The 25,283-nt window shown below is 41.6% G+C and overlaps 3 protein-coding genes across 6 annotated transcripts in view; all 3 read right to left on the bottom strand.

Annotated features, from left to right (window-relative positions):
* The window catches only part of glg1a (golgi glycoprotein 1a), a 30,087-nt gene extending 28,772 nt beyond the window's left edge, over positions 1-1,315 (bottom strand). Inside the window, exon 1 of one of the 2 annotated variants that reach the window (XM_076089698.1) lies at positions 939-1,314. In XM_076089698.1, coding sequence (XP_075945813.1) covers positions 939-1,274 — 336 coding nt within the window. In that variant the 5' untranslated portion in view covers positions 1,275-1,314. Of the gene's footprint in view, positions 1-938 lie in introns of both variants that reach the window. The other variant, XM_076089699.1, reaches the window with a different exon arrangement.
* A 1,419-nt stretch (positions 1,316-2,734) lies between these two features.
* rfwd3 (ring finger and WD repeat domain 3) lies at positions 2,735-11,664 on the bottom strand. 2 transcript variants are annotated; one of them, XM_076089702.1, is made up of 13 exons: positions 11,467-11,664; positions 10,180-10,448; positions 9,659-9,921; positions 9,501-9,556; positions 8,595-8,792; positions 8,422-8,513; positions 7,963-8,077; positions 6,861-7,113; positions 6,467-6,617; positions 5,927-6,103; positions 5,360-5,574; positions 5,066-5,280; positions 2,735-4,872 (listed from the first exon to the last, which is right to left on the bottom strand). In XM_076089702.1, exons 2-13 carry the CDS (start codon positions 10,446-10,448, stop codon positions 4,729-4,731), a joined length of 2,148 nt encoding a protein of 715 aa, XP_075945817.1. In that variant the 5' UTR covers positions 11,467-11,664; the 3' UTR covers positions 2,735-4,728. The 2 variants fall into 2 exon arrangements, with proteins under 2 accessions (XP_075945817.1, XP_075945818.1); XM_076089703.1 differs by lacking the exons at positions 10,180-10,448; positions 11,467-11,664 and having other exon boundaries at positions 8,595-8,823; positions 9,659-9,799.
* A 1,156-nt stretch (positions 11,665-12,820) lies between these two features.
* On the bottom strand, positions 12,821-22,642 carry LOC142947838 (mixed lineage kinase domain-like protein). Of its 2 annotated transcripts, XM_076089705.1 has the most exons (12): positions 22,549-22,607; positions 22,275-22,331; positions 20,835-21,288; positions 20,239-20,328; positions 19,638-19,815; positions 18,832-18,932; positions 18,595-18,733; positions 17,378-17,462; positions 17,123-17,265; positions 16,119-16,168; positions 14,974-15,120; positions 12,821-14,132 (listed from the first exon to the last, which is right to left on the bottom strand). In XM_076089705.1, the coding sequence occupies exons 3-12, from the start codon at positions 21,280-21,282 to the stop codon at positions 14,083-14,085; spliced, it is 1,431 nt and encodes a 476-aa protein (XP_075945820.1). In that variant the 5' UTR covers positions 21,283-21,288; positions 22,275-22,331; positions 22,549-22,607; the 3' UTR covers positions 12,821-14,082. The 2 variants fall into 2 exon arrangements, with proteins under 2 accessions (XP_075945820.1, XP_075945819.1); XM_076089704.1 differs by lacking the exon at positions 22,275-22,331 and having other exon boundaries at positions 22,549-22,642.
* Positions 22,643-25,283: the final 2,641 nt, after the last annotated feature.

Below are 25,283 nucleotides of genomic sequence, written 5' to 3' on the forward strand. Positions count from 1 at the left end.
TAAAACCAGTCTCTGCTAATAAAACTGGTTTAAACTGTTCTTACTGCCTCAGTTTAACCAGAACAACGTTAAAACCAGGTTGAACACACACAGAGTCAACTACTAGCTAGTTCGGATAGCTAGTAGTCAGAGAAAAGTGGCTTTAGATGAAGTATAATCAAAGGAAACGTTATCTGTGCCAACATCTCCCAGAGACTAACAACTGCTAGCATAGCAACGTTAGCACACAGTTAGCTCTACGCTAATATCAGCTTAGCTATCCTGGTTTTACTAAAGTCTCCACGTCACCGATGTGTCTTAACGCTTCTTAATGTGCGAGTTGTGGTTCTGAACGTCATGTTCTGCAGGTTGGCTAATGTTGTTGCTAATTGTAACATGTAATTAGCAGCTAGCTTAGTCCAGGTGCACCGTCGTTTTTAGTGTGTCCCAAACCTCGCTGATAAACTGCCCGTTTTACTGAGTTACAGCTCGCTCTTGAATCACTGACAACAAACTGAGTAACATTTCGTGCTAACCTGTAACAACTGGGTCTTCTGGTGAATTCGGCTCAAACGCGTTGCACAGAAACATCTTTAACATCGGTGGTATAGAGCTGTTTGTTCCGTTACTCTAACATAACGCGGTTACAATGAGACGTGTTAAGACAAGAAAATATGCAGCGACACGAGTCATAAACCTGCAGGTTGTAAAAGTAAGTAAACGCCATTCGTGCATTGCATCATGCCGAATAGAAGAGTGGGTCCCGGTGATTCTGAATATGTGTTCAGCATTTATCTACAGTGTGCGACATGTTGAATACGACACCATAGCTCTTAAATTACTGTATTTTTGACCGGGGATTGGCGTGACGTTGGCAGCTACCAGTTAGCTGGTTTGTTCCAGCAGGAAACACCCAGGCTTCTTCTTCTTCTCCTGCAGAAACACGTCGCTAAACGTACCTCTTTCCGGTCCTGGAGACACTCCAGCACCGCCAGGTTGTTGCTCCACGAATGCTTGGGGCACAGCCGGCTCAGGTCGTCCCTGCACACCGCCTCCTCGGACAACTTCCAGCCGGTAGAGCGCCTCCTCTGCAGCGAGGCCCCGGCGACCAGGCTCCCCTCTGCGGCGGCTCCTCCCGGGATCACCGGATTTCCAACGGGATGATTCGGTGCGTTATCGGCATTAACGGCGAGTTTGGCGATCACGTTGTTTTGTCCTCGAATCGGGTGCAAAGACGACAAGATGCAGAAGATCCAAAGCAGGAGAAGAAGAGGAACACGTAGACAGTCCGCCATCTTCACAGAGCACAGTCAGCCTGCTGCTGCGTTCAGGGGCGGTGGGAGAAATAGGTACTAGGAGGAAAGTTGCGGACGTTCTTTTTTCTTTTACCGTGGACAGCTCATGAATAATTCATGAGCGCGTGTGGGTTCACAGTGAGAGCAATGGTGGAAAGTAACTAAGTACATAAATATACTTTTCTACAAAACTCTTTTTTTCATTTAACCAAAGAATCCTGAGTTTCACAAATGTATATTTTAATAATAAAGCGTCTCAGTAGTTCGTGTTGATGGAGCTAACTACACACAATACATGTAATAATTACGGATTAAATGTACAAAGTGTCATTATAACAATAAAAAATATGCTTAAAGTGATTTACAAACTGATCTATGACATGAAAAGTGTATTTATACACAGAAACTACCCACTTGTTCTATAATAGCAAATGTAAAGGTTCATATCAAAATGGTTCTTTGTCATTAAAATAAATAAATAGCAGCCAATATATTGTTTACCGCAGATATCATATTTTACACATATTACTGGGTGATTCCATATTTCAAAAACACAAATATTGACAATTTGTATAGTTTATTATTATTATTTATTTTATTTGTTGTGGCTCAAGGTGGGGCGGCGCCCTCGCGCCCTCTATTGACCAGCCGCCGCTGGTGATATCTATCTATCAGCTGGACTAGAACGTCTTACTTACCTGTGAAATAGTATTGTACTTTATACTTTGTACTTTATACTGCCACTATAACTATTTTCAATGAATCTTTTATTTTTATTTATTAAATCACTTTTTTGACTCCTTCAAATGTTCCAAGATCCAAAGATATTCAGTTTATGATGTAAAATAAATTCTGATCATTTTATTCATGTCTGCTTCAGACACTTTAAAGTGAGAACGCTCGAGTAAAACAAGTTAAAACAAGCACCAGTGTAGTTTTTCTTCTGTTATTATTTAATTTATTCATTTATTTTTCTTTGAATTATTCTTAAATACAACTTTACTTATATTATTCTTCGTATTGTTTATATTCTTATTATTGATCAGAAACGATAACAGAGAAGCTGTTTGATGATATTAATTTAAACCTGAATGTTCGTTTCTTTTCTATAAACACGTATAATAAACACACGGCTCATAAAATGATTATTATGTACAGAGTAGAGGATCAATCGGACCTTTTATAAACTAGTTATCGTGATTAACTGATAATATAACTCTGGTTCCGTTGTCCTGAAGGCAGCAGTGAGTGAACTCGTCGGTGTCATTCTGCAAACTCACCACTAGATGTCACCAAATCCTTTACACTGGCCCTTTAAATGACGTCATTTAAAAACAGAAGTACAAAAATAGCTTTTAAACTTAAACTTACTTATTTTAAACTTATTCTATTTCCTAAAACATCATAACATAACTGTTTTCGTACCGTTGGTGATTCACGTTCAACATCAAACAGTCGACTTTCATTAAAAATATCTCGTCATTTTATTAACTTTGAAGTCGTACACAAACAGTTACAGTTGGTAGCAAATATACATGTCCACATATATACAACTTCCTTTAGAACGAATACGAGGAAAGTAAAACTGTACAACAGACAGCCGAGTCCTTTGGCACTTAATGTTCAGGTTCAGAGGGAAGTTAAGAGGAAAACACAACATGGAGATAACCGGGAGAGCCTTTCATCTGCATTCTGGAATCTTTGACTAGCCGAGACGGGATTATCTGTTTCATGTTTTAACCCAAAAAACTACAAATCACTGACATTTTGATACGTGTCAAAGTGAAGCTAACAGATCATTTTAGATCATTTTTCTGTTCGTGGTGGATTCAGGGTCGCTCAGACATCCCAAACTTCAGTTGTGTGACCGGATGAGACTCAAATCTCAAAGCATCTTTGAATGCTTCTAATTAACTTCCTGAACAAACACAAACCTTCTGTCATGTATCGATCATTCAAGACTACAGAAGCCCTGAGAGGGGACACAGAAAATAAAAAGGTCTGATCTGAAATGATTTTACTCCATAACTTAAAAAAACTATTTCTGTTTGTTGTTGTAATACTGATTTTAGCCACAAGAGGCCGAAGTGCAACTCTTCTAACAAGTTAACGAGACTAAAAACTTCCAGGTGAGTTTTAACTGCACTCTAAACACTCGGGGCTTAAGCTGTTAGAAAGTCCTCGTAGAACTTGAAGTGGTGAACTTCAGCCTCTTGTGGCCACAATGAGTATTGCAACAACAAAGAACAGGAGAAACAACAGTTCAGCCAGTAGCTGTAGTTAAACCAGTGGTAATGGTCCTTTAATCTATTGAACCAGTTTAAATGCTGCTGTGGTTTGTTTTTCAAAGCAGACACGTTTAACTTCATTTCTTTATAGTTTCAAAATCGATTGAACAGACTCCATCACAGTGAACTCGTCTTCAGAAATATTTTGATTTGAGCCCAGAAGGATTCCTTTAAAGGCGATAAAGATCCTTTAACTTGTTTTATAAACTAGACATTTAGCAGCTTCAGCACCCTCTGGTGGACAAACGGTGTAATAGAGACGTCATGTATTAATGACTTGAAACATCTCAACGATATCCACGCTGAGGACTGTTTGTGTGGATTAGACATAAAATCAGTGCTGCCAATAAACTGTGTTTAAATGCAGAAACATAATCTACTCAGACCAGAGATTAAACTAAGAGAGAGGAGGAGAGACAGGTGGTGGAAGGAGAAGAACAGGGAGGAGAGAGAGAGAGAGAGAAAGAAAGAGAGAGAGAGAGAGAAAGAGAAAGAGAAAGAGAGAGAGAGGAGGACGAGAGATCAGGGGGAAGAAGAGAATTTTTTTTTTGTAGACTAGAAGGTCGTAAAAGAAGACGTGATCATTTTTCATCACGCGTTTTAAATCCAAACAGTTTGTTTGTTAATGTAGAAGTTTAACTGATGATTAAAAGTTAGACTTGATGTTCACTGTGATGGATTCATTTTAACACTTTACAGAAATGAATGAAGATCAACAGCTGAGTGGAGAAGTAGGAGGAAAAAATGCATCACACACACACACACAACCCCCCCCCCCCCCACACACACACTTTTCCTCCGTCAGACTTCTTGAGCAGCTGAGATGAAGATCTGAACACTGAACTTGACCGTTGACTCGTGTAAACTTTCTGCGGGAGACACAACGTCCCAGTGTGACCGGTCATCACGACCTGGCTGCGGCTGGCTCTCTGTGCAGGTCAAAGGTCACCAGACAAGCAGTAACTTCAAATAAAAAAGATAAAACTAAAAAGATGAAATGTTTTGTTTCCTCGGGTCGATCCGTCAGTTATCAGCTGTTTAAGCGTCTGCACAGATAAAAGTTGAGCAGCATTTTATTTTCCACACAGACGGCGTCCTCTCCTTGTGTGTGTGTGTTATTGTCTGGTCTGAGGGAGAGGAGGAGAGAGAGAAGAGTCCTTCCTCGTTCACTCCCACCTGTAGAGCTTCAGCATCTTCTCCGTCAGCGACGCCAGGAAGTGTTCTCCATTCACTGAGAACGGACTGATGTCCAACACAGGGAGGTCAGCAGGGAGCTTCTGGAGCAGAGAACCACTGGAGGCATCCCACACCTGGGGGGGAGAGGAGGAGGAGGGAGGAGGAGGAAGAAGAAGAAGAGGAGGGACAGGAGAAGGAGGGAGAAGAAGAGGAAGAAAGATATTCAGCAACTCGCGTCTCTTTCAAATGAAAAAGAAACCACTTACTTTACATTCTTTAAACAATAAGTATATTCATATAACCCCCCCCCCCCCCCCCCCGACTGACCATGGTGGAGTTGGACGCCTCGTCCCCGGCACAGACCAGCGTTCCTCCTCCGTCTGGACTCCTGAAGACGGCGTTCTTGGTGAGCAGCTTGCAGGACGAGCCGGCGCCGAACGTCTGGACGGGAGAGCAGGAGCAGGAGGGCAGCTGACTGGAGTCCTGCTGGGGGGTCCTGGTGAGAGCCATGAGGACGCAGCGCAGGGACGGGTTGGAGCGGCCTGGGGAGGGACAATTTTTACAATGCAGCATTTTCTTTTACTGTCTGTGTGTGTGTGTGTGTGCGCGCGTGTGTCTCACCTGGCCTGTAGGTGACCAGGCAGTGTCGGCTCTCCGTCTCCACCTGGATGTCAGTGCAGCCGGCTGACTCCAGCGGCAGCACGTGCGGCCTGTACGTGGTCTCGTTGACCTGCTCCCAGAAGCAGGCGCCCTCCAGGGAGCCGGCGATCACCCCGCCGCACGGGAACGGGCTGGAGGCCGCCCGCGGGACGTAGCACAGGGACGCCACAGGACACCTGGGGGGAGGCGCACACACACACACACACACACACACACACACACAGGTTGATTGTCCTTTAAATCCACAAACACCACAGACGACTGATTCCTCTGGCATCGTGCGATTTCTTAATTAAAAAGTATTTGAACCAGACCAGTAACATTATTAGATGCTTTCAGAAACAGGAAGTGTTAAAAATCTACATTTGAGGAAATATTTTGCAGCCAAATCAAATAGTTACCAGGACATTCAACCTTTATAATACATCTAATACTTCTGTCTTTACAGGACTCGTATAAAGGTAATAAAGTAGTCCATGAATATGAGATACAAGTTTACAGATGATTACAGTGCGTTAGTGTGTGTACCTGGAGCGTAGCGGCTGCAGCTCCTGGATGTGTGTGCTGGTGTCTCTGGTGTCGTAGACGAGCACGGAGCCGTTGCTCAGACCTGCGTAGACGTAGTTGCTATTGTCCAAACACCAGCAGCAGCTCCACACGGGTTTACCCGCGTTGTAGGTCTGAACCACCGTGTTGGTCAGCAGACTGACACACACACACACACACACACACACACACACACACACACACACACACACACGTTATAATGTACCTTCAGCCAGTACTCATGTTCACTGAGCAGAGCCTGAAGGCATCATAACTGAAGTGAACCTCCGTTGGTTAGCCGTTAGCGGTGCTGCTAATGTTACTAGCTCTCCTCCTGTTGCTTTAAACACTGATTGGTTGTTTACAAAGAAACATGATCAGAGATCAGAGACTAGAAACACATGTTCTACTGAGTCAGTAACACTTTATTTACACTGTTATGGTTAACGATAAACTGTGTCATTGATCTGAGGGTCACACGTGTGAAGAGTCCTTTCATTACGCGACGACCTCATCGCGTACCTGGTCAGTTTGATGGTGTTGTCCAGAGCGGCCGACAGCAGCAGGCTGTCGTTCTGCCTGTTGAAGGACAGACCTCGGATCTGTTTGCTGTGGATGGGGACGTACTGACTCGCCTTCATGTTGACCACGCTCACCTTCTTCACACCACAACCTGGACGGAGGAGACGAGGGAGGAAAACCAGAGAGAGCGTGAGACTGAGAAGGTGGAGGAACAGCTCCGTCACGGCTGTGGATGCATTTTAGTCTAAAAGAATCAATATCGCTCAAACTTCTTCCACTACTGTAGGAGTGTTATTAGACTGAAGTCCAGCCATGTGGCTCTGGACTGACTGGATTAAACTCGGCCTCCTTCAGTCTGCTGGCGGATCATAAACAGGAAGTAACGGCGTCTCACCGGGAACCAGCGTGGCGTGAGGCGAAGGCTGCGAGGCCAGCAGGCAGCTCAGAGCTCCGCAGTAGGACAGAACCCTGGAGCCTCCGGCCTGAGACACCAGCACCGCCTTGGAGAAGCCGTACTGGGCCGTCCTGGAGCCGCCCGCCCGCTGGGACACGCCGAGGAGGAGGAGCGAGCTCGACGCAGAGGAGGACGAGGAGGAGGAAGAGGAGAGCGAGCTCCTGCCGGCCTGAGCCATCAGAGTCCTCAGCTCCTACACAGACGAGAGGAAATGAGGTTTCATTCACCTTTGACTACAAGAGAGAAACACTCTGCTCCTTAAATCTACGGGTCCAGAACGTGCCGGATCTTCACCAGTTAATTATGCATTTTAAGTAAATCCCTGAAATAGCAACAGGTGGGAATAAAATGTAAAGCGACTTAAAGGTTTGATTTTAAAATGCAATAATCTATTTATAAACTGAAGACAAAGCAATGAAAATGCTAATATTAATTAATATATTAATATTATTTGATTTGTATTATTTTTGCAGCTTTTTTAACCATTAACTTACTAACATGTGCAATTTGTTTTGCTCCGCTTATATTGTTGCTTTCACCGATTCTCTTTTCATGTAGTGCGTTAGAAGCAGTAAACTAAATAAATGTATCATTATTATTAGTTGTTTTAATATGGTCAAGTACACTTTAATAAAGATGAAAGGCTGCAACATTACTTTCATATTAAGTAATGTGGTAATTCATGATTATTATTATCATTACTCGGTGTGTAAGTATTTATATTTAAAAAAAATACAAAAATATATTTTTAAAGGATTTTAAATTTGACTTTCATGTGAATTAATTAACTAATTTAATTACCGTTATGATCTAGTCAATAAAACTCCATAAACCCCTCATGTGATCCAGATGTAATGGAGGGACCTGGTCTCTTTGCTACCAATAAAGAAAATATGAACACATTAAAAAAAAGGTTAATATTGTTCAAAGGTCTGAAATAAATACGTTCTGTGACTTTTCAACCCACGAGGAAGAGTTGCTTTAATTATGAGAACAAACTAAAAATCAATTAAACCTAAACGTTAAAACATTCTTCAGATACCTGCAGCTCTTGTTGTGCTTGTCCGTATTTGTTGGTGACGACCTGCAGTTTCAGTTTGTACTGAGCCGACTCCAGTTCAGCCTTCCTCCTCAGAGACTGCTCCTGCTCCAGAGACCTACACACACACACACACACACACACACACACACACACACACACACACACACACACACACACACACACACACACACACACACACACACACACACACACACACACACACACACACACACACACACACACACACACACACACACACACACACACACACACACACACACACACACACACACAACTAAACTGAGCTGGTTTTTAAACAACTTAACGTTTGGATCAGTGACTTTCATTCGTACATGAAGCACAAAACCTTTCCCAACATTTGAAATGGTTCAGGAGACGGCTCTTGACCTTCACATGGACTCGATGAACCTTTGCTGATATCTACGAGACTTCACTCACTTCTTTAAGCTCTCTTGCTCAGAGTTGTCGAGCGCTCTCAGCTTCGGAGCGTAGAGCAGAACGATGTCTGAACGCTTCGCCTTCTTGTTGCACTGAAGAGAAACAAACAAATATGTGACATGCAGGAAAAGACAGTGGTGGAGGAGCTTTTCAAATACAGTAAGGTCACTGACCTGTGGACATTTAGCAGATGGGCCCTGAGCCTTCACCCAGCGCTGGATGCAGGTGAAGCCGAAGAGGTGTCCGCAGCGCAGAGCGGACAGCCGGTGCTCGCCCGCCGTCGTCCACGCCTCGAAGCAGATGGAGCAGATGTCGCCTTCGCCCTCTTCCGGTTGAGACGACTGGACGGACGCCGAGGCCACGGGAACCGGCTGGAGGCGGACGTGATTAAAGAGGTGTGAGCTACGCGGACACCAAAACACCGAAGCTACAGATTCAAAATGAGAATGAAAATGTTGGCTCTTCAGAAGGTACAGGTGAGGAGATTAAATACTAACAAGATGTTAATGTTTGTAGGCTCACAAACAGGATTTTACAATATTTTCTCCTCTGTCTTGATGCTTTTGAGGCAAACACAGACTGTTTATAAGAGGTGGACGTAGTCGTCGTGACGTCATTCGTTTGTGGACTGATGTTTTGGAGCCTCGAGTTCGGCATTTTGGCCGTCGCCATCTTGTTTTTTTGTGCAACCAGTGAACAGGAAGTGACCATATTTGGACTGAGGAGGAGAGACGTAGAGACACCGTATACGTCTCTGGTAGAGACCTGTCAATCACCGTGTAGCCCCGCCCTAAAGCATCCCCTGCTTTATGGTCTGTTTGACTCTAAATGGACCATAATGTACTAAATGAACATCATGCTGTATTGAAGAAGACTTGAAACTAGAGATTGAGACCATAAACTCATGTTTACAATGTTTACTGAGGTAATAAATCAAGAGAGAAGTAGAGTCATTTTCTCATAGACTTCTATACAACCAGAGGAGTCGCCCCCTGGTGGACACTAGAGAGAATGCAGCTTTAACACGTGAAGCTTTGACTTCACTTTTCAGTGAGTGTTGGAAGAGGTGTGAACATTACCTGGACGTTCTGGTTTTGAGATTCTTTCCTCTCGCCATCTGCAGCTGTTCTGGAGTCTGAACACAGATGAAATTAAAAAAGAAAACCGGACTCTCAGAACACAACAGAGAGACTGTTAAACCAGTGAGCAACGTAAAGTGAACGCCGGTCAGACTCACTGGTCGGGCCGGCCTCCTGTGGTCGTGTGTGTTGGACTAAGGCGTTGACTCGAGGACCAGCAGGCGGCGCCGGGTCCACAGGCCCCGGAGCGGCAGGCGGGCCTTCTTCACGCCCAACCTCCTCATCCTCAGAATCGCTGACCTCGGTGGTGCTGCCAGACTCTGGCTCGGCCACGCTGGCAGCCGGCGCCCGGAGCAGGAAGTCTGGAAATCCTCTGGAGGGCGCTGCAGTCTGGCTGGGGTAGTGCACCCTGAGGCCCTGTCTGCAGGAGCGCACGCACACGCACACACACACACACACACACACACACACACACACACACACACACACACACACACACACACACACACACACACACACACACACACACACACACACACACACACACACACACACACGTTTAACATCTCAGGAGGACACGGAACAGCTGCTGAGAGGAGACCCGAGGATCTGAACTGTGTTTACATCTTGATGCTTGAGTCCTTGATTAAAGCCTTCTTTGTGCATTGGTTCTGGGTACCTGAGTCTCCTCCGTATGGGCGCCCCCTGAGCAGCTGCAGAGCCGCCCACGGCTCTCTGACTGAACGCCCAGGTGGCAGGAAGCCTGGGCGGAGCACGAGCTGCCGTCCGTCGCCCTTCATTGTCTTCGTCATCGTCCTCGTCCACCTCGGTGCTGCTGCCAGAGTCTGAGATGACGTGTGGCTCGTTGGCGACCGCTGCAGCATTAACCGCACGCTGTCCTCCTCCTCTCTGCACCTCTCCTGGGGAGTCCACCTCCATCGCCTCCATCTGCACGTCAGAACAGTGGAAAAAGACACAGGTCTGATGGTTTCAATTCAATTCAAAACAAAACACAAAAAAATTATTTTGTCTGTATATATAATATTTTAGTTATTGTGGATTATTTACTTTTTTTTATATTCTTTACTGTTTATTACTTATTTGAACATATTTTTACAGACTGGCTTTTATGTGATGTCGTCGCTTTTCTGTTTTATTTTTATTTGTTGATTTAACAAAATTATTTTACGAAATATATATATATATTTTTTAATCTTATTTTTATCATATTGACTGTCTCACTGATATTTGTTATTGTTATTATTGTCTTGTTTTGTTTTTGCTACTTTGTCTATCAAAGCACTTTGTAAACTCTGTTTTTAAAGGTGCTCTACAAATAAAGTTATTATTATTATTATTAATCATCTGTATGTTGTGCTAATTAGCCAGCTAACCGAAGTACAGACGCCTCTGACTGTCAACTGTCCAATAAATTACCTTTTAAGTGTAATTATCTACCCGTTGTATGTGAGGGCTAATACTTGACGTTGTGATGCCTTTTGCGGCTAAGCGCCGCACTAGAGACCGGGGTCTCCTCCGGGGCCTCCAAGTAAAAACAGAAGCGGACAGCAGCTACTTGTACTCAATTCATACTTTACTTAACTTTATTTGATTAAGCTTCTTTGTCGCGCACATTAGCAACGTTATAGAACAACACAGACATATTAATAATAATAATAATCCGATTCTCTCAGTTCTGCTGCCCTTCGTAACCACGGACGCTTGAGCTAACTTAACTTAGCATTTGTGTGGTTGTGAAGCTGTTTTTAATACCTTAAATTAGACATATATTAAAGTCGATACATGACTATCTAGCTATATAAAATGTGGTGTTTTCATTGAAAATACGCGTAATAAAACGGGTCCGCTTGGTGTTTTAGCGCGGTTAGCTGGTTAGCTGGTTAGCTAGCTCCTCGGACTGTAGCAGCAGCAGCAGCTGCGGAGAGAAGCAGACACTCCTCGTTACCTGTATGGAAGTGACGGTTTAACAGCTGCCGATCCAGCTCTGGAAGACCACGCAGAGTAATAACATGACTCCACGGACACAAGACACAAATCAAACGGAGGGTAAATGCAGTCAGGACCCGCGGTCAGGGATCGAATCTCCCGGCGCGTAAGAACCGCTCCGCCCGCCCCATCCTGCCGCGACGTCACCGCCGAAGATCGTATGTTGAGAAGATGACTCACTCCCAATTCTACTGGAACGGTTGCGGAAGCAGTAAATTGGAAAATTGCATACAAATAAAGTTGAATTTGAAACATTTATGAATTAAATGATCATCCTCTCAGTGCCACCTGTTGTTTTCCTCGAGATTACTTGTAATTCATTTACTTGTGATCTCGAGATAATGGCGTTAAAAAGTTTATAGAATGGCCATTCTCGGCTTCCGTAATAAAGTACTCAAATATTTTACTTTAATAAAAACAAAAACTATGGAAGCCCATTTCCATCACAAAAAAAAAAACTCAGTAAAAGCACAAAAGTATTAGCATTAAAAAGTACTCATTATGTACAATGTCCCATTTCAGAATAATATCTAATTATTGGTGCATTAATTTGTTCCTGACTTTAAGCTTGTGAACTCTTAACCTGTAATAATAAATAATAATTTATTTGTTGATTATATTTTGTATTTTTATCGGAATCTGCAAAGTAACTAAAGTTATTAAATAAAATATAGCAAAGTAAAAAGTACAATATTTTCCTCTGACTAGTGGAGTTGAAGAAAATTGAAACGCTCAAGTAAAGTATAAGTATCTTAAAATTGTACTTTCCATCACTGATTATGAAATTAGAGTGACAAATCTGAATTATTTTAATTTTTTTGGTTCATTGTACTTTAACACAAATTAACCCTCAAATCAAACAGTGGCTTTTCTCATCTGCTTCCTGGTTTTGTGCATCAGATATTCCATTTGAGATCATTCTGCTATCCAACGTAAGCTATTATGTTGAGTATGTTTAAGAAGCAGCGTTCCTGTGTATGGGTTTTGTGCTTTTATTGTGAAGGAGGAGACGGAAGGAGAGAGAGAGGAAAGAGGTTCTGAAGTAGAGTGTGAGAAGTGGTTATTGTTTTATTATTATCCTAAAGTATAGGCGCAACATAAACCCTCGGCTACACTAATATTACTTAATTTGACCATCGGTCACAATTGGAAATAAAACTCCAAAAAGAAAAACTCAATTTAGCCAACATACACACACTTGAATTTAAATAAGGGCATGAAGATGTGAAAATTTTTGTAATATTATGAGATTAATAATCACCCTGGATTTTAAGGGTGTATTGGAAAGATTAAAAAGAAGACAAGCAATGGAGTTTTTTCTGGTTTGTTTATTGATTTTATTTGGCATATTTCAACGTTTAAGCAGCCATGTTGAATTAAACATCGCTTTTATTTGCAGAGAGGATTTGTGCTCATGCGGTCATGGATTTAATTACTGAACGGGACCTATTGGGCACAGGGGCCCCCCTGACCTACACCTACAAAATGTCATTAATAAGATGCATACCAACCAAGAAGAGATTAAAAATGACCCCAAAGAAATATAAAACAACTACAAAGAGACACAAAACAGCAACAAAAAGAGGCTAAACAACTATAAATTCTTTGTCTTACTCATGTAGGAGAGGCGTTGGGGCCTTTCGCATGTCTGACCCAGGGGCCCATAGAGAGGCAAAGTCACGCCCCTTCAGGTGGACGACAATGGGACTTTATTTTACAAAAGTAAGTAGAGTCATTTTCTCATAGACTTCTATACAACCAGAGGAGTCGCCCCCTGATGGACATTAGAGAGAATGCAGCTTTAACACATGAAGCTTTGACATCACTTTTCAGAACTGGAGGTTGTCGCCTGCTCTCACTCGTTCTTTCTCTTCCCGGGCGATATAAAGAGTCGGTGCAAGATAACGTTACATTTGTGCGTGGAACACATAGCTAAGTTAGCTAGCTAGCAAGCCAAGCTAACGGCCATGTTGGTGACGTAAATTGTAAGTAGTAAACTGACAAGAGGTAAGAGGTAAACTGAGCGGTTTCACGGTACTACGACAAATCTATGACAAACTGAGGCTTTCTTGACTTTCAAAATGATCTTTTAAATTGACAAACAATATCTGTGTAATTCACGACTCAATTCAGACGAGAAAAAAAGAAATCGTCTTTCGCCATTGACTAGCAGGTATGTGCTTCTCATGAATGAACAGAGTGTTTAGTGAGTGCCTGTTGTCGTGTGGTTGATAAGTGCTGTAAAATAAAGTAGCACCGCTGAGATCACAGTATCATCTGTTATCCTGAAATTACTACCAGCTCTAAAAAAAAGTAATAAAACCTCAGCAGGAGCTTTGTCCCATTAACATGCAATAATTTCTTAAAAAACATTTAAAGTTAGAATGCAGGTTATTTTTATCCAAGAGTCACAGTGAACTTAATTAAATGAAAAAACAAAAGTATGGCTTTTAGTGTAAACTTTCCGTGTGGATTATAAAGAAGTTACGGGCCAGTTTTATGACTCTTCTCCTGAGGATGACCGTGACCAGAAGCCCTGAGTGCTGCTGACGAAGAGGCAGAGCGATGAAGAGGCTCACAGCTTCTCTAACTGTGCCACCACGCTTTGCAGTTTATCCACCAGCTCTGCAGAAGAGAAAGACAGACATTTTTGTGTTAATTTTAAAGTACATTATTTAGAATTTGCCGCAATATTGAAATAATGTAAATATTTTTTTTATTTTTTATTTATGAATTAATAACAGTTTTGTGTGTGTTGTGGTTTTGCCCATATTAAACCCCCCTGTCGTATATTGTACACCTATTTAATAATATATGCAAAGATCTTTACAAAAATATATAATTTCTTTGTATTTTTATATGAAAATCCAATCATCTTCCTGTAAAACAAAATTTAACGTGTGTTTACAAACCAATTTTAACCGATAATATCATGACATCCATCAAACATTTAGCGACAAGGGGGGGGGGGCCACAGTCCTCTGTAGCCTACTGCCGCCCCCCCCCCCCCCTCCCCCCCCCCCCCCCCCCCGCTGGAGGATCTGGGTCAGTCCACGGTGAACCGGTCTCTGCTGGAGGATCTGGGTCTCTCCACAAGCATTAAGAATAACTCTATAGAAACAGACCATCTTCTCTCTGATGGTCTCTTTACTGATGGAGGTCTGATAGAGGATCAGGACTACACTGAGACTGTTTCAGGACCGGTTAGAGGTTCCATGGAGTAACATAACTATAAAATCTTTGTAGAACCGAGTATTTTACCTCACAAAGTCTTGATCTAACAATAAACAGTCTTTCAGAATGTTAAAGGAACTTTAGAACGTTTTTTACCCCCATAAACGCCAACCGTCCACTTAAAGACCTTCAAATGATCCACTGAATCCTGTTCACTCATTTGTAAGCAGATACAGTATCTGAATGTGCCTGAAGGTAACAGTGTGTGGTGATGGCAGTGATTGAAGGTTACCTCCAGCAGATGGTCTCTGGAAGCCATCATAGGCCCGACACTCGTCGATCACATCCGCCAGTCCTTTGGGACAGTCCCCCCGGTTGGGGAGCTCCTCTTTAAATTTCCCTTTGCACACTTTCTCCAAGATGTCCTTGTCTGACCAACCTGGAAAAAGTGAGAAAACATTAAGAACAGAAGTTGAAGCCAAAGATTATATAGTTTATCTAATCCTTCATACTCCATCGTCTTGTGTGACTGTAGGGACATCAGTGTCGGTCCGTCTGTCCACCATTTTGGACCAGAGTGAAATATCTCACCAACTGTTGGGTGGATTGCCATTTTGTGCATTCATGCTCCCCAGAGGATGAATGCTAATAACTTTGGAGACCCCAAAGTTATTAGCTGGTCCATTGTCCCTTTCTGGTGTCAGCACGAGGTTCATATTTACAGTGTTTTAAGTTAAATGTCTCGACAAACTTAGTTAATGGATCGTTGTCATATTTGGGACACACGTTCCGGTTCCCCTGAAGATGAACTGTAATAACTTTGAATTTCTACCTAGTGCTATTACTTTAAAAGTACAACTGCCCCGCTGGTCCATTGTCTCTGTAAAGCTCAGACTTACATCGTTAAATAAAGTGTAAAATAAATAAAGCAAACAAAAGGAGTTGTAGCATCAAAGAAAGACTCCCTCTTCATCTTTGGTTTTAGCTCTTGTAAGGTCACAACATCCCTTCTGTTAAAAGGTGTAACTGGAGATATCTACCCAACAACAGAGAGGCCCCTATCTATTCACACAGCAGTAAAAGCAAATATTCACGCCTTCAAGTCGAGTCTGAAGCCTCGAGTCTCAAAAGATTTGTGTTTTCCCCCCAAAAAGCTTTAATCCCGGCAGAACACGCTTAGCTTGTCGCAAAATGTTTTTAAATCCTGGATTAGATGCTCTGATCATCCTGTATCTACGAAACACATACACGTAACTTAAACATAAAACATACTCTTACGCCTATAACTATGGCACTATTAATCATGCACCCAACCATGGGGCGCAACCATAGCGTCCCTTTTTTTTCACAGATAGCTGTCAAACCAAAAGAAGTTGAGTCCTTCATGCTAAAAACAGTAAGTTAAGTGTCGGACGTTGTTGTTCTGCAGATATGCACCATCAAAAGGTCTGCTGCCGCTTGCAACCTCCCACAGGACGATTCCAAAGCTGAAAGACAAACATCTCCAAGTTAGTGAGAAACATTCATTCTATTTTATTAAAGAAAACATGCTTTTCAATTCCGCCGATGGGTTTAGGGGTTCAGAGGGTTGATAAGGCTGTTAGTAACAACTCATAAGCCCTTATTAATGCTTTTAATAAAGCTGTTAGTAACAACTTATAAGCCCTTAATAAAATAGTAACAACTCATGAATCCTAATTAAAGTCGTTATTAATCATTCATGAACCTGTAATAACAGGTGATTTAATAGAAAGTAGTCCCCACATAATTGAACACCATTTAAAAACCTTGCTGTGTAGGTTTTGAGCAGTACCGAGAACAGATTTGTTTATACTTGGAGCATAGAGGCTTTTAATACTCAACGCGCTGCTTTATTCTCTGAAAAGTCAGAGGGCGTACAAACAAAATAAACGATGGAGAATCAAAAAGACGAGTGTAACTCAGAGATATGCACATAGACTGTAGGTGTAACCGAAAAAAACATCATAAACCAACCTCCACAATGACGAGGAGGGATTGTAATTAACTGTAAACTCATATTCACGGACTACTTTATTGCCTTTGTACAAAAGAAACACGTCATGTATTAAAAGCATTATAAGGAAACAAAGGTTGAATATCCTGTAGACTATTTGATTTGGCTGCAAAATATTTGCTTAAATGTAAATATAAGTAATGCTTTTAAATGCTCCGTTTAAAAGCATTTAAAAGCAAATTGACCTTCTTTGTAAAATCCAGAGACATGTGAATAGTGTTTTTATCAGTGAACTATCTGTGACAGTCACGTGATCGCGCGCGATAGTCACAAAAATTCAGAGGTGCACGACCGAGCACCACAACCACTTGCGCACTACGCGACGGCCGTGATTACGTTATTTTCGCGCCGGCTTCCTTCACCACGGCGACTATAAAGTAGGCTCAGCTCCTGGTTGGTATCTGACCTGTAGATCTCACACTCTTTGCTGTAGATGTGGTTGATGTCGTGGAGCATCTCTGGAGAGGAGTAGCACAGGGACCTGATCGCTTTGTCCTTCGTTGGCCTTCTCAGCGACGTCTCAGTTTTTGCCAGCTCAAAGCCTCCCAGCTAATAACAACAACAACAACAACAAATCAAGACTTCATTCAATCCCCCCCAACGCATTAAATACCTCCAACCAGTGGGTTTCATTAATCCCAGCATGCATTGGCTTCAGTACCTTGACTGTGTAGCCTTCAGCGACCAGGAACTTGTTGCTGTTGATGCATCCGTGAACCTTTGATTTTTCTTCAGTCTGGTGAAGTCTACGAGAAAACAGAGATCATGATCATGACGCCATCTTCTATCGTAAACAATAAACCACACAGATAGAATTTAGATGGCACATGCACACAATGCAGGAAAGTAACTAAGTACATTTAATCAAGTACTGTAACTTAAGTACAATTTGAGGTACTTTATACTTCTACTCCCCTACATTTCAGGTTGAAACATTGCACTTCTTACTCCGCTAGCTATTTAATAGCTATATTTTCTTTGCAGATTCAGATTTCTACTAAAGAAAATGATTAAATTATGATGTATTATTATGGATTAAGCCACCCAGCAGCATATAAAGTCATTAGAAATGGCTCCACTTTTATCAGCTGCAACATTGAAGTGATGAATCTAAATGTATTAACATATATAATCAAGTAATATTTGGTAGATCCAGTATATTTTCATGCTGATACTTTTGCACTTTTACTCAAGTAAATGTACACACTGTGGTATTGCTATTTTCTTTAAAGATTTGAATACTTCTTCCACCACCGGTCATAATTACATTTTTATCAAGGAAAATGTGTGTGTATCAGTGGCAATGAACACATGAGAATTTATTCTTTTTTTACATTCGAAATTAACTTCTTTTTAGAAATGTTAGTATAATGCTAATACTTTTAAAACTCAAGTAAGATTTTAAATGCAGGATTATTTTCTAGATTAATTGATTCATCGTTTGGTCTATAAACATCAGAAAATAGTGAAAAATATCCATCCCAGTTTCTAAAAGCCTGAAACCCAAACATATTCAGTTTAATATACTATTTAAAAAAGCAGGAGATCTCCATATTTAAGTTAAGTTATATTTGAGAGGCTGAGAAACAGCTTTTTCTGCCATTGTTGCATAAAAAAGAATGCTCAAAAATTAATATAAAGTAGAAGTTGGCGATTATTTTTCTGTCAATTGACCAATCGTTGCAGCTCTATCTGACTTGAAAGGGAGTATTTTCACACTGTGGTATTACTAGTTTTACTCCTGCCTAAATTTCTTAGTACTTCTTCCACAACTGCATGCCCAATACAACAGCGATCCTCTTTCAGTGTTGCAGGCAAAATGTAATTCTACTTTTTTAATCCCGCCTTCAGAAATATATGTCATCGTAGAAGACTGACCGGTAGAGTCCTCGCGCTGCGTCCCGACACATCCAAGCTTTCGTGTGCCAAGACAGACTGCTACCTTCAGAGACCAGAACCTGGAGGAGACTTCCCTTCTCACAGTACTCCATGATGATGAGGAACTGAGGCCTGGGTCCTAGAAACGGTGATAAAAACACGTCACGTTAATGTTATTATAAAGGTGCCATGTGCCTGATACTCTTTGAAGTCCTTTACATTCTACAGTTCACTCACCGTCCTCATCCTGGAGACAGATGCCAAACATTCGCAGGATGTTGGGCGATTCAAACCGCTTCATGGTGTCAACCTCCTTCTTGAAAACTTTCCGCAATTCGCTGAAGACAATGTTGAGAAAGAATATTTGACAGTTACAGTACGTCACATGCTAATACACAAGGCTGTGTGTGAACACGAAGACTGAGCGGTCGCTGTCATGAAAATCTGCAGATGTGAAGTCAATATATCCACAGCGACATTTGGGGTTTTACAGTATACGTTTTATTTAGATCATGTTCAAATCCCATTATTAACATTTAAGTTCTTCATGGCCTAAAGCTAATCAACGCATCCTTGTAAACCATAAAGCTGCCTTGAAAATGGCATTGGTTTGAGAAAAGTGCAGAGATAATTATGGGGCTCCATGTTGACAAAAAAGCCAAATGTGTCTCAAAATCAGAACTGCATCTTGGATGGAGAAGGTCTTTTTTTAACTTGAGTGGCAAAGGGTCGAGCTAAGAGCGAAAATAAGTTGTTCATACGAGTCAGGCCCCGTCTACACGTGTACAGATATTTTCCGCTAGATTTGAAAATATTCTGTCCACACCACCCGCGTTTTACAGAATAACTCCGTCCACACTAGAGAACGTCAAATACGTCAAATGTCAAACATGTCAAACACATCAAACGTCACTCAAAAACCAGAGAAGAAGATTCTGAGCATGCTCAAGTCATGTCCATTATGTAGCCCAGGGATCTTTAAAAAGGGAAAAAAACACAACAGATAAGAATGATTCAGTATTGTCCTGAAATGTGTCACAGACCTCGGGGTGGTGTTCAAAGGGTCAGTGTATCTCTTGACGGCCACCGTGAATCCGTGGTACCGTCCTTTGTAGACCTCTGAGGTTGACGTTGTCATGAAGGGTTTTTTGGGCTGTTCGTAGTTCAGCTCGCGTGGTTTGATCATTCGGATGTCTTCATAAGGGACGCTGGGCTTATTCACTATGGAAACACATGTTCACAAGCTAGTTTATGTTTGATTATATTAAATGCTTCCCAATTACAGATATCTGACTATGTTCATTAAACCCACAATAACCAAACTTTTTTTTTTGTGTTGCCTAAACCTATTGTTGGTTTTGTTGCCTCAATGTAACTGTTGGTTTAATAGAAAAAACAACGTGCTGAATGAGGGACACGAGAAAAAAAAAACGGACAATTTGTGTCTCTGTACATAAAAGCAGTAGACAAAGCACTTCGTGTCTGTTTCAAGAACTGGCGTGAGACTAAGTTTATATGGTGAACCTGAACTTATTTCCCCATCCAGCAGTTACAGAGCAACATGAACGTTCCTGTGGAGTTGTGTTTGTGTCCACCTGATGAATGCATTTGTAGTGTATGTTGAAGTGGTTTTGGTTTACTCACAGATTTTATTCACGTTGATATTGAGGATTTCCATTTCTTTCTGCATGGCATCCGATTTCTTCTGCTGCTCCTCCAAGTATTGCACGAGCACTGAGGAGCAAACAGAAAATAGGCCCAACAGCAGGCCATCTCTTGAATAGTTTGGCCTATTGGCAACATTTTACATTTTTCTCCATCTGGCTTTTCGTAATACAAAAGTGACTGAAAACCTTGTAGGTTAACATCAGCTGTTGTTTAAGGTGATTAAAACCCAAACATAAATTGATAAAGTGCTATATTATCAGTGCACAGTAACTGCTTTGAGTTGTCCGATGAGGTGAACGTTTGCAGGACGTAAACAAGTGTTTAAAAAGATTCGAGAGTCCTTGAAAAAGGTCCCGCATTGGAAAGGGAACTTAAGCCATAACACATTTTTTTGTGTTTTTAACTATCTAAAAAGAACATCAATTATCCTGATGCACCTGATGTAAATTCATAAGATACATTTTTTAAAACTACAAGATCAAATTTAAGCTCATGTGGATTGACTGAGCTGATTCTGATCGTCTTCCCTCAACAAACTCTACAAAGGCAAAGTCGACATCAGTTCTGCTCACGTGTCTTCAGCTCGGCGTCGTCCTCCTTCCTGTCCACCTCGTCTTCTTTTTGTCTGGAGGTCAGCTCGAAGACCTGGTGCAGCACGTTGCTCTGCTCCACCTGCAGAGCTCCAGACAGGACCTGGAAGGCGTCATTGAGGCGATTGTTCACACTGTTGAACTCTTCTTCGTGGCTACCGGCCTTCAGGATGCGATTCACCCAGGTGACCAGAGTGTATTTCTCGATGAGCGCCTGTGCCGATTCCAGAGTGAAGAAGAGTTCATTGAGGGCTTTTTCTACGTCGGCAGTGGTTTGTCCCTGCTCCCTCTTTTTGATGGACCTCACCAGCTCGTCCAGGGCTTTGACTCGGCGACAAACACGCTGGCTGGACTTCTTATTGGCCTTCACCTTCTCAACCAGGGCGTAGATCTCTGAGGCAATGGACAGGATGGGGTCAATGAAGTCCATGTTCAACTGGAGAGAATGAAAATGGAATAAATCAGAGCTGAAAGCAAATCAGATCAAGTTTAAGATGGTAAATGGACTTTTCTAGTCCTCCGACCACTCAAAGTGATTTAACGTTACATGCCATTCACCCATTAACACCCATTGATAAACTGATGACAGGGGCTACCCTGCAAAGTACCACCTGCCCATCAGGACTAACATTCACACCCATTCACACACCAATGGCACAGTCTTCGGGAGACATTTGGGGTTCAGTGTCTTGCCCAAGGACACATTGACATAGCGGATTGAACCGCCGATCCTCTGATTTAGGGACGACCTTAAATCGTCCAAAAAAAGGCATCCCCGGCTTTATGGTCTGTTTGACTCTAAATGGACCATAATGTACTAAATGAACATCATGCTGTATTGAAGAAGACTTGAAACTAGAGATTGAGACCATAAACTCATGTTTACAATGTTTACTGAGGTAATGAATCAAGAGAGAAGTAGAGCCATTTTCTCATAGACTTCTATACAACCAGAGGAGTCGCCCCGGATATTTCCGTCTGGACCAACAGATAAACTGTTGCAGTCCCGAGAGCCATGCAGCTAACATGGCTAATAAGAATAACACTACATATTAGTCAATCAAATCTCTGAAATTATCAAATGTGGCATTTTCTCTGTTTCTTTGGTTGTTTTTTAATCCCTTTGGTTTTACCACTGGATACTTTTACTTTCATTTAAAGTGGCTTCACTGAGCAACAGCTGATTTATCTGTGTGTGAAGCAAACTGCTTGATTAAATGCATTGCCCCCCCCATATATAATAACTCTTCTGCAGCTCCTCAGACTGAGAGTTCGTATTGATTTCTTGTTTGCCTGCAAATCCTCAGCTGCTCAGACTCAAATACAGAAGATTTCTAATGTATTAGTTTGGCAGGTAAATACTTGTTCTTTTGTCCTCTCTCCCCTCTGTGCATTGATCTGTATGAGCAGGTAAACTCTCACCTGACAAAGCTTCCTCTCCTCAGACACTCAGAGAGGGAGTCACCGCTTTCTGTTGCCCTGCAGGGAATAACTTGTCTTTGTGTTGGACAGTTTTCAACACGTTGACAACGCATACCAGCAACACATTAAAAGCTCGTTGTACTTCTGTACAGACTGTACAGAAATGGATCAATACTAAGCTGCTCACAGAGCCAATAACGAGTGGACACATCAGGAGGTGTCATCCGAGACGTTTACTATCCAGATGATTTAAAAAAACACAAAGATTATTTACCTGCAATGAAAAGCCTCTCGTCTCAGGTAGTTCTTGTGTGTTTGTGTGTTGAAAATGAAACTGCAGCCCACAGCTCCTCCCTCTGCAGCTCACTACTTCCTGTTTCCTCTGCGACATTTGCACTTGCCCCTTGAGCTTTTTTCCTGACACACCCATGAGTGTTTATTTACTTCACCACTGAAGAAGAAGAACTCGCTGCAGACAAGATGAAACCTGACAAACCTGTTATGTTGATGATTGATCAGTCACACTTGCTGAGATTATGTAATATTTAGTAACGAGACAAAAACATGCCCTGTCATGGAAATCCATGAATAGACCAAGCAAGAACAGTTGGGTTGATGGATTGTTGCATTGTCTTTATGTATAGGAAAAAGGAAAAACAACACTTTTGTTAACATTTGGGGCTCATTCATGGACCTTCTGGAGGGGGACGATTGTGCCACGGCTTGGAAGAGAGCTACTATTAATCCTCTCTGTTCATCCACAAAGTTGTAATTTAAGTACCGTGTCAGCAAAATAAAGCAGCAAAACGTGCCTTACTTCCATTAAATCCCATGTAATGTATGTATAGTGTGTTTTGTTTAGGTGTTCCTTTATGTGCAATGTGAAGTGCATGTTTTTATGCATTATATTATGTGAGAAAATTCAATAAACATAAATTTGTCAAAAAACAAAACAAGACAAAGATGAAGACAGTTCATCTTTTCACAGAGCCTTGTCACTGTTACCACTAATACCACACTGTGAAAATGATCCACTATAGTAAAAGTTCTGCATACAAATAAGTATTATCAGCTAAATGTTCTGAAAGTAAAAGTATTGAGAGTAAAGTAAAATGTTCCCGTCAGTGTTTTACAATTATATAGGATGTTTCTGGATCAAAATCAACCTCATTCAACGGTTCGTATGTTATCTTACAAAAAAGTAACGTCACAATTATCATGCAAGTACAGCAACACGTGTCGATTTACACTGGTTACATGAATACAGTCTTTTCAAAAATCTTTTTAGGCCACAGAACTACTTAGTCAGTTTCAGGAAATGATTGTCGTTTGGGTTAAAATAACTATTAAAATACGGAAGTAAAGCGACAAATAAATCAACGTTGACTTCTCGTTTCACAAGAGGAACAAACGGTTTCCTGGAGGAGAGACTGTGTTTTGTTTGACCCAGTGACCTCCCTGCTGCTCTGTGTGGGTTCTTTTGTGATCTTTATACTTCCTGGTTCATGATTAAGTAGATAACATACAGATTCATTTTGTGGGACATCTTATAATTACAGTGCATGTATTTTTCATATAGCTACGAACGCTGAATGAGAATAGCCTGTACTGCTGCATTAATGTGTATGTTGCATTTTAACTCCTTTATATCCTGCCAGGAAGTATGTCTTAAAGCTGCATTCTCTCTAGTGTCCACCAGGGGGCGACTCCTCTGGTTGTATAGAAGTCTATGAGAAAATGACTCTACTTCTCTCTTGATTTATTACCTCAGTAAACATTGTAAACATGAGTTTATGGTCTCAATCTCTAGTTTCAAGTCTTCTTCAATACAGCATGATGTTCATTTAGTACATTATGGTCCATTTAGAGTCACACAGACCATAAAGCAGGGGATGCTTTAGGGCGGGGCTACACAGTGATTGACAGGTCGCTACCAGAGACGTATACGGCGTCTCTAGGTCATTCCTCCTCAGTCCAAATATGGTCACTTCCTGTTCACTGGTTGCAAAAGATAAATACGACGGCCGTATTCCAAAATGGCGATGGGGAAGTCTCCGAACTTGAGACTTCGTAATGGCAGTTTACAAACCACTGGGTGACATCAAGACAACTACGTCCACTTCTTATATACAGTCTTTGGTTCAGAGCTACATCAGCAGTGATTGACAGCTGTGTTAGACAAATCCTTGGCTTTCATTGGTTGTTTTCCTTCGGGCGCGGTGGAATCTTGGAGCACTTAAAGGAGACAGAGGTCCGTCTCATGGATGGAAAAATTTTTTTTATTAAAGTTACCGACTATAACTTTAAGCTTCTAACTGGAGCCACAAAACAACAAACATCATTTGTCCAGTTTATTTATACAGGGGATGGTGGGAACTTTGATTGCCATGGTTCTAAACAAAGATAGAAAATAATTATAAACTCCTGCTCCAAACAAATCATAAGTCCATCCACTAAATCGTAAAAGATCCTATAACCTTTATGACGCCATACTCACAATCAATAGAAAGTAAGTGCTACATTGAAGGCTTTTCAAAAGACACACAGCGAACAATGAGTCAGGATAGTGAAGATGTTTGGAGACAAAGAGGAGGAAGTCCTTATTTTTAAAGTGGAAGGTACTACCACAAGAATACTGAACCACCACCTGGTGTCTCCCAGTGGAGAGGAGGGGAAATAAAGTTCCAGTGTCCTGTGAGAACAAACAGCCTGTTTTCAGCTTTGTGACGATGCATTTTCCAGCTGATCCAAGAGGGTTTTTAAAGAGTTTATTTATCTGAAGAAGTAGGAGGATTTTCTCAACACAGTTTATCACAAACATTCAACATCAACACATTTACCTCTGAGATGTAGTACAGTAAAAAGTACAACATTTACCTCTGAGATGTCACCAGTAGATGATTAGTGTATTAAACATAGAAATAAAGATGTATTTAGCCCTGGTATTATAGCATAGTGTTATAAGAATAAAATAATTATTATAATGGTGTTTTTGTTCTACGTTAACGC

Source organism: Anarhichas minor, unplaced genomic scaffold, assembly GCF_050575085.1.
Source record: "Anarhichas minor isolate MPS153535 unplaced genomic scaffold, ASM5057508v1 ptg000011l, whole genome shotgun sequence".
Taxonomy (NCBI): Eukaryota; Metazoa; Chordata; class Actinopteri; order Perciformes; family Anarhichadidae; genus Anarhichas; species Anarhichas minor.

Coding starts and splice junctions, on each gene's coding strand:
- rfwd3 (XM_076089702.1), bottom strand. CDS start 10,448: ATGGAGGCGATGGAGGTGGACTCCCCAGGAGAGGTGCAGAGAGGAGGA. Junction 6,104..6,466: donor AACACCATCAAACTGACCAG/GTACGCGATGAG, acceptor TGTGTGTGTCAG/TCTGCTGACCAACACGGTGG. Junction 5,575..5,926: donor CTGCAGCCGCTACGCTCCAG/GTACACACACTA, acceptor GCCTCCCCCCAG/GTGTCCTGTGGCGTCCCTGT.
- LOC142947838 (XM_076089704.1), bottom strand. CDS start 21,282: ATGGACTTCATTGACCCCATCCTGTCCATTGCCTCAGAGATCTACGCC. Junction 18,734..18,831: donor CTGTCTCCAGGATGAGGACG/GTGAGTGAACTG, acceptor CACCGTTTCTAG/GACCCAGGCCTCAGTTCCTC. Junction 14,133..14,973: donor CCAGAGACCATCTGCTGGAG/GTAACCTTCAAT, acceptor TCTCTTCTGCAG/AGCTGGTGGATAAACTGCAA.